This window comes from Colobus angolensis, unplaced genomic scaffold (genome assembly GCF_000951035.1).
Source record: "Colobus angolensis palliatus isolate OR3802 unplaced genomic scaffold, Cang.pa_1.0 Scaffold289, whole genome shotgun sequence".
NCBI lineage: Eukaryota > Metazoa > Chordata > Mammalia > Primates > Cercopithecidae > Colobus > Colobus angolensis.
This window is the reverse complement of record NW_012116143.1, coordinates 1,738,220-1,746,480: the sequence shown is the minus strand read 5'-3', so window position 1 is coordinate 1,746,480 and position 8,261 is coordinate 1,738,220. Positions and strand designations below refer to the sequence as shown.

Below are 8,261 nucleotides of genomic sequence, written 5' to 3'. Positions count from 1 at the left end.
CAGCCTCCCAAAGTGCTGGGATTACACGTGTGAGTCACCATGGCCTGCCAGGTGCCAGCATTCAAGACATACATAAAATATACCATACTTTTGTAAGGAAAAGTGAATAGACATGTACTGACAGTGATTTTAAAGTGGTTTTATAAGTGAAATATACAATTTTAAACATATAGATTATGTATATTGAAATCCAATAGGAAATAATAAGTTCTGGAATGTGCAGTAATATTAACCCTGACAAAAAGGTGTAAGACCACATAGCTAATAAGAAATACATTGGTACCAGTGAAAAGTAAAAGATAGTAGGATTGCGGTGGTAACAAATTTAGACCAAATGATTAGCAGGATAATAAAAACTGCACCTCTAATCCACAGCAGTCCTGCGGCTTCCTGTTTGGTCTAAGAAAACGGCATGTAGGATACACATCCTTGTTGGGATGATTGCTGTTACCACATTTCACCAGTAGGAGGCAGCAGCATCCACCATGTAACCTTTCACTCTCACCTTCCATTTTTATGGCACATTGGATACAAGGTATTTAATTTTGGGTAGAGTTGCCAGATTTAGGAAAAACAACAACGGCATGCCCAGTTAAATTTAAATTCCATATCAACAGGGAATCATTTTATAATATGTCTCAACTATTGCATGTATTTTCTCTGGCAACCCTAATTTTGGGTGGGGCAGAGCAGAGTTGTGGATAGGAGACAGGGAGGGACAGCCTCTTAGGTGCCAGAAAATACAGTACATTTTGTCTAAAGGAGTCACAATTCATTTCATAGATTTGGAAACTTAGAGAAATGATTAACTAGGAAGAAGCAGAGCCTGAATTTATTTGAACCCAGAATAGTTTGTTCCAAAGCCTATGGTGTGTGTGTTTTATTTTTGTATTTAAAAAATTTTTCTGAGTTGCATCTTATTGCTGTTTCTCTTTTGTTTTTAAGCTTTTTATCTCAACCTACAATCATGCCCAAGTTCCAGCCCCACCAAACCCACTCTTCTGTTTTCTCCTCAAGACACTGCTCTGTCAAGCATTTCCTTTACTGTCAAATGTTTGGAAAGAGTGGTTTGCACTTGCTGGCCCAACTCCTTCCCCACATTTGCAAGCTAACCCTCTACTTTCTGGTCGCTACACTCCTCTATCTAAATCAATTGTTTCTCAAAGGTCACCAGCAATAACCTAGAAACTGACAGACACAGAAATCTCTTCTCAGTTAACATCCTACTGGGTGCTCTGTCATGTTTGATGTGACTGACAAGTAAGCAGCCGGAAGACCTGGTCCAAATGACGGATCTGTTTGAGGAACAAGTCACTTAATCTTTCTGAGCCTTGGTTTACTCATCTATGAAATGCCTGATTCATTTCTCAAGAGCGTCGTGATTTAAACTTACTGGAACCTCCCAGGGACATGATAATCTGCAGGGCCTTTTACCTGAGAGGTACTTGGTAAATATTTGTTGAAAGAGCAAACAATTGAATGAATGAATATTGGTTTTACAGTTGCTCAATTACCAAAATAAATCATCATGATAAATCTTTATCAAAACACTTAAATATAAAAGTAAGTACTAACTTATGAGACCCCTGGACATCTCCTCACAGATCATGATTTCAATTTTTAAAAAATCTGTGAAACCGGCTGGGCGCTGTGGCTCATGCCTATAATCCCAGCACTTTGGAAAGCTGAGACGGGTGGATCACCTGAGGTCAGGAGTTCGAAACCAGCCTGGCCAACATGGCAAAACACCATCTCTATTAAAAACACAAAAATTTGCCAGGCATACTGGCGTGCACCTGTAATCCCAGCTACTTGGGAGGCTGAGGCAGGAGAATTGCTTGAACCCAGAGGCAGAGGTTGCAGTAAGCCGAGATCGTCCCACTGTACTCCAGCCTGGGCAACAGAGCAAGACTCCATCTCAAAAAAAAACAAAAAAACCTATGAAACCAAATTAGCCAAGAGTAGTGGCAGGAGCCTGTAGTCCCAGCTAGTAGGGAGGCTGAGGCACAAGAATCTCTTGAACCCGGGAGGCGGAGGTTGCAGTGAGCTGAGATTGCACCACTGTTCTCCAGCCTGGGTGACAGAGTAAGGCTCTGTCTCAAAAAAAAAAAAAGAAAAAGAAAAAAATATATGAAACCTTCTCTTCACAGGATACCTTATGTCACAGCTCACTGTGTAGAACAGGTGAATCAAGGCTGCTGCAGCCAGGCTGGAGTGGGGTGGGAGGCACCCATGGGGGGCGCATTAGTAACCACACAGGAGCGGCTCTGTGGAGATTGAGGCCTTTTCCTAGCTGTGTTAGCTCCGAACGAAGCTCTTGGTCCTTCGTGCTCTCACTAAGTTCCTTTCCGACTGAAATCGGAAAGGTTTGTCAACCAAAACACTCGACATTCATAAGACGTTATTACACATTGCTAACATGGGTGGTACTGTACCAGGAACCAAGATAACAAGTTCCTGTTTTCAAAGAGCTGACTGTTTCATGAGAGAGACAGCAAGAAAGCCACCATTACCATATAGATGAGAAGCAGAGGCACGCAGGGGTGTGTGGTTGCACACTTCACTGACAATAAGTACCCCAAGTCTGGGGATTCCAGGTCGAGGAAGTGGGTCTCGGGAAGTTTCCAAGAGAAACTGGTACCTGGATTGCACCTTAAAGGAAGAGTGGGAGTCATCCAGGTGGGTGGACATGAGAGAGGGATATATCAGGGAGGGCTGCAGGGGAGGATGGTGACACGAGGGAACATCTTTCTAGCCACAAAGAACCACTTGCTGGGGAGGAGAAGAATGTGGCCAGTCCAGGGAATTATAAGTAAATCAGAGTGCCACACGCAGAGGATGAGGGTGGCGCTGTGGTGGGAGGTGGGAGAAGGCAAAGGTCATGAAGAGATATCCAGTATCCAACTGATCACCAATACCTTGAAGGCCATGCTTGGGAATATAGATGAGAGAAACTCAGTGAAGGATTTTAAGCAGGCGAGAGACACCACCATATCTGTGGTTTAGAAAGAGCACTGTGGGCCGGGCGTGGTGGCTCAAGCCTGTAATCCCAGCACTTTGGGAGGCCGAGACGGGCGGATCACGAGGTCAGGAGATCGAGACCATCCTGGCTAACACGGTGAAACCCCGTCTCTACTAAAAATACAAAAACTAGCCGGGCGAGGTGGCGGGTGCCTGTAGTCCCAGCTACTCGGGAGGCTGAGGCAGGAGAATGGCGTAAACCCAGGAGGCAGAGCTTGCAGTGAGCTGAGATCCGGCCACTGCACTCCAGTCCGGGCAACAGAGCGAGACTCTGCCTCAAAAAAAAAAAAAAAAGAAAGAAAGAGCACTGTGGCAGTGTGGAGGACAGATTGGCAAGAGAGCAAGACTAGAAGCAGAAAAACCAGTGAGGAAACTACTGCTGTGGTCCAGGCAAGAGACAATGAGAGCTAGGCAGCAGCAATGGGCAGGAAGAACCAGGTGGGAGAGCTATTTGGGGACAGAATTAACATGACTCCAGGAGCCATTGAATTTTGGGGGAAATAGAAATGAAGAACTAAGCAGCTTGGGTGGTCAGTGTTGCATAGCAGGAATGACCCTGGCTTGGTTTTGCACTGTTAATTTAATCACTATTACATTTATTCATTAACCTCATTCCTGATGCTCTAAATCACACTCTAGAACAAAAATGATCAGTTTTCTGATAGAGATGGTCTTCTTTTAAAGAGACTTTAATTTCCTATATATAAAAACATACTTAAAATACATTTAATCAACTTGCTGCTAAAACTGTATTATTTTTGGCATTTGATGGCAAACAATCTGATGGAAGGGAGGGTAGGTATAAATGATATAAAATTGGCTAGGCACAGTGGCTCCTGGCCAGGCCTGTAATCCCAGTACTTTGGGAAGCCGAGGCAGGCAGACCACCTGAGGTCAGGAGTTTGAGATCAGCCTGGCCCACAAGGTGAAATCCCATCTCTACTAAAAATACAAAAATATTAGCTGGGCATGGTGGCTCATGCCTGTAGTTTCAGCTACTTGGGAGGCTGAGGCAGGAGAATCACTTGAACCCGGGAGGCAGAGAGGTTGCAGTGAGCCGAGATCACACTGCTGCACTCCAGCCTGGGTGATGGTGCGAAACTCTGTCTCAAAAAAGAAAGAAAGAAAGAAAGAAAATCGGCCAAGGATTTTTTTGTTTTTGTTTTTGTTTTTGAGGGTCTTGCTCTGTCACCCAGCCTAGAGTCCAGTGATGCAATCATGGCTCACCACAGCTTCAACCTCTAAGATTCAAGCAATCATCCCACCTCAGCCTTCAGAGTAGCTAGGACCACAGGCACACACCACCATGCCCAGCTAATTTTTAACTATTTTCTAGAGACGGAGTGTTTGTTGTTGTTGTTGTTATTGTTGTTTGAGACGGAGTCTCACTGTGTCACCCAGACTGGAGTACAGTGGTACAGTGGCGTGATCTCAGCTCACTGCAACCTCTGCTTCCCAGGTTCAAGGGATTCTCCTGCCTCAGCCTCCCAAGTAGCTGGGATTACAGGCACCTGCCACCATACCTGGCTACTCTTTTATATTTTTAGTAGAGACTGGGTTTTACCATATTAGCCAGGATGGTCTCGATCTCCTGACCTCATGATCTGCCTGCCTCGGCCTCCCAAAGTGTTGGGATTACAGGCATGAGCCACCGCACCCAGCTGAGACAGAGTCTTGCTATATTGCCCAGGCTGGTTTTAAACTACTGGCCTTAAGCAATCCTCCCGCCTCAGCCTGTCAAAGTGTTGGGATTACAGGCAAGAGCCACTATGCCTAACTGATAATTACTAAGGGTAGGTGACCATGGGGATTCTTTATTCTATTTTTGCATATGCTTAAAATGTTTTTAAAATGCTTTTAATCTAATAGATAATATATTGATGACATTGCACATAACACATAACTTTAGAGAGAGATTTGACAATATTTCTTTTCATAACCCTTGAATTTGCAATCCCTGTTCTAGAAATTTACACTTTAAAAATAGCTGAAATATAGTGAAACAGGGAGTGGGAAAGAAGGAAATCCAAAGATACTCACTGAAGGACAAACAAGGAACTCACTGAGTAATTAAGACATATGAATGTGGCCAGGCGCCGTGGCTCACGCTTGTAATCCCGGCACTTTGGGAGGCGGAGGTGGGCAGCTCACCAGGTCAGGAGATTGAGACCATCCTGGCTAACACGGTGAAACCCCATCTCTACTAAAAACACACAAAAAAATTAGCTGGGTGTGGTGGCAGGCGCCTGTAGTCCCAGCCACTCGGGAGGCTGAGGCAGGAGAATGGTGTGAACCCAGGAGGTGGAGCTTGCAGTGAGCCGAGATCGCACCACAGCACTCCAGCCTGGGTGACAGGGCAAGACTCCGCCTCAAAAAAAAAAAAAAAAAAAAAGACATACGAATATAATGGAATATTATGCAACCATGAAAATTGTGCATGTGAGCATCATGTAGCAAAGTGGGAATTGAGCAATATAATAATATGTTCCAGAAGTAGGATCACAGCTCCATATAAACTCAGGAAGTATCTGTAAGCTATTACAGCTGTGGAAAAGATGCCAATCTGGCCCCAGTGACCTCTCTGACTTGTCGTCCACTACCCCTTCCTCTCCATGTCTCCCATCCTGCTTCAGCACCCCTGACTTCCTGACTCTCTCTCAAACACTCTAGGCTCGGTGCTAGCTGGGGCCTTTGCATGTGTAGTCCCTTTGCCTGGAAAGCTATTTCCACAAATACCTAAGTGGCTGGCTTTAGTCATTCATTCAACACAGCTGATTTTATTCAGATTGCTGTTCAAATGCTTCCAAATCGAAGACTTCTTTCCTCCACCCCCATGTAAATAGCAACCCATCCCATCATTCTTTGTCTCCTTAGCCTGCATTATTTTTCTTCATATCATTTATCACCACCTGAAGTTATATCTGCATTTGGTCCTTTTCATGGCTGTATTTCTAACACTTAGCGCAGGGATTACCTGCTGACTGATAGAACATAAATGCATGCACATGAAAAAAAAAGACTGAGAAGAATCTTAAAGAAAGGATCATTTGTGTTATAATGAAAGGAAGTTTGGTATTTTCCCTAAACCTTTCTGTAGTGTTATGTTGCTTTTAACAATTTAAAAGTAAAATTATGAATCATTTAAAGCATTTAAGTAACATAATAAATGATTAGCACAGAGACTCATAGTTTGAGTCTTTAGTCTCAAAAGTCTTAAAGTCTTTAGTTTAACCCATAAGATCACTTTAGAAGAAAACTCTAAAAAATAAAGAAATACAGAGGCTGGGAAGGGTGTGTGTGTTGTTGGTGGGGGAGGTGTGGGTGGTTAATGAGTATAGAAAAAATAGAATATATAAGATCTACTGTTTGATAGCACAACAGGGTGACTATATTTATCCTTTGTGTTACAAGCAACCTGTTATGCTCTTTTAGTTATTTTTAAATGTGCAATTAAATTACTGTACATTTAAAAATAACTAAAAGAGGCCTGGCATGGTGGCTTACACCTGTAATCCCAGCACTTTGGGAGGCCAAGGCAGGAGGGTCACTAGAGGTCAGGAATTCGAGACCAGCTCGGCCAAGGCAGTGAAACCCCATCTCTACTAAAAATACAAAAATTAACTGGGCATAGTGGTGTGCACCTGTAATCCCAGCTACTTGGGAGGCTGAGGCAGGAGAATCGCTTGAACCTGGGAGGCAGAGGTTACTATGAGCTGAGATCATGCCATTGCACTCCAGGCTGGGTGACAAGAGCAAAACTCTGTCTCCAAATAAATATATAAATAAAACTAAAAGTATAATGGGATTGTTTGTAACACAAAAGATAAATGCTTGAGGGGATGGATATCCCATTCTCCACAGTGTGATTATTAGGCATTACATGCCTGTATTGAAACATCTCATATACCCCATAAATATATACACCTATGATGTACCCACAAAAATTAAAAATAAAAATGTTTAACAAAACAAATACAACAGCAAAACACCAGCAGCCAGCAGCTTACCAGTCTCTGAGGGGGCTGTCTTCTGTATCCAGTTGCTGGGTTGTGAATCAGTTGTTTTAAGGTCATTGTTCTCTTTTCTGCTTTCAGCTTTGGAGCCCCTGAGAAATTTGTTGACAGATGAAGTCTGGGGCTTAGTTTCTCCTTCTGAGGAAGTGTTCTTCCTTGTTTGACTCATGGTGAAGTTGATGGGGGTATTTCCCAATAAGACATCTTCCTGTTGTTTTCTGTTTTCTAGGATTTCTAGAAGAAAATAAGATTCTGTCAAGCCTGTGTTCAATCAAAATATCCTCCCCTATGTGAGTGCCCCCAACCCCCAGCCCCGCCACCTTTCTTTTTCTGTTTTTTTATTGCTGTTAATGTTTAACATAACAGTAAGAATGATGTAACCCAGGATCCGGGAACCAATACAAACCCAAAGCAATTTGAGTTTTTAATTTTGCCCTATTTCATTGTGTGAGACATAAGTCATCAAGCATGACTTTGGCAAGTACATCTCGTGTGTAACACATCTTAAATTACAGCTGTCAGTTAGAGTTATCTGAAGACTTAGCATGCCTTTAAAAGGGACTGGCCATTTGCAAAGCTGTCCTCAGAGGAGTTTGCCTTCAGGAACCTCCGCCTTCAGGTGACCCCCACCTCTTTCCTTTGCACGCAGGCTCCTTTTTCTCTTTGCATTTTCATATTTTCTCTACCCCCAACCCTGCCCCACCACCCCACTGAAACATGTTGGCAGTAAATAATTCATTCATTCCATAAATAGTTTTAAAGAATCTACTGTAGGCCAGTTAATGTTCTAAATGCAAAAGGTTCAATGATGAACAAGAGACGGTTCTTGTCTTTGATGGCATCTTAACCTGGTGGGAAGATGGACCTGTATGCCATTGACTGAGTGGGACAAGAGCTAAGAGATGGGAGGTAGTCAGGGAACCCACAGGTAAACTAAGCATGCCTTGGAGAACAGACTTGGAACAGTGAGTGACATTGCCTGGGTTTTGAAGGACTGGGAGTTAGCTTTTTAAGAGAGGGAAGAGCATCCCAGGCAGAAGACAGAGCAAGCTCAAAAGCTCCCAGTCAGGAAGGGCTGGAAGAGCCTAGCATTGGAGGTGGGAATGTGGGTTGGGGGGTGTGAAAGTTAGGGGTGAGGTCTGGTATGATCTGAAGCTAAAAAGGATTCGTAAAAGTCAATCTGTTATCTCTCCCGAAATTTGCTTATATTTTATGGGAGGGCTAAGG

The 8,261-nt window shown here is 43.5% G+C and overlaps 1 protein-coding gene across 3 annotated transcripts in view; it reads right to left on the bottom strand.

Moving 5' to 3' along the window:
- Nucleotides 1–7,328, bottom strand: part of LRRC31 (leucine rich repeat containing 31) — a 30,814-nt gene extending 23,486 nt beyond the window's left edge. For 2 of the 3 annotated variants that reach the window (XM_011949012.1, XM_011949015.1), the window contains exon 1: nt 7,029–7,328. In XM_011949012.1, the coding sequence (XP_011804402.1) occupies nt 7,029–7,203 (175 nt within the window). In that variant the 5' untranslated portion in view covers nt 7,204–7,328. The remainder of the gene's footprint in view (nt 1–7,028) is intronic. The other variant, XM_011949013.1, reaches the window with a different exon arrangement.
- Nucleotides 7,329–8,261: the final 933 nt, after the last annotated feature.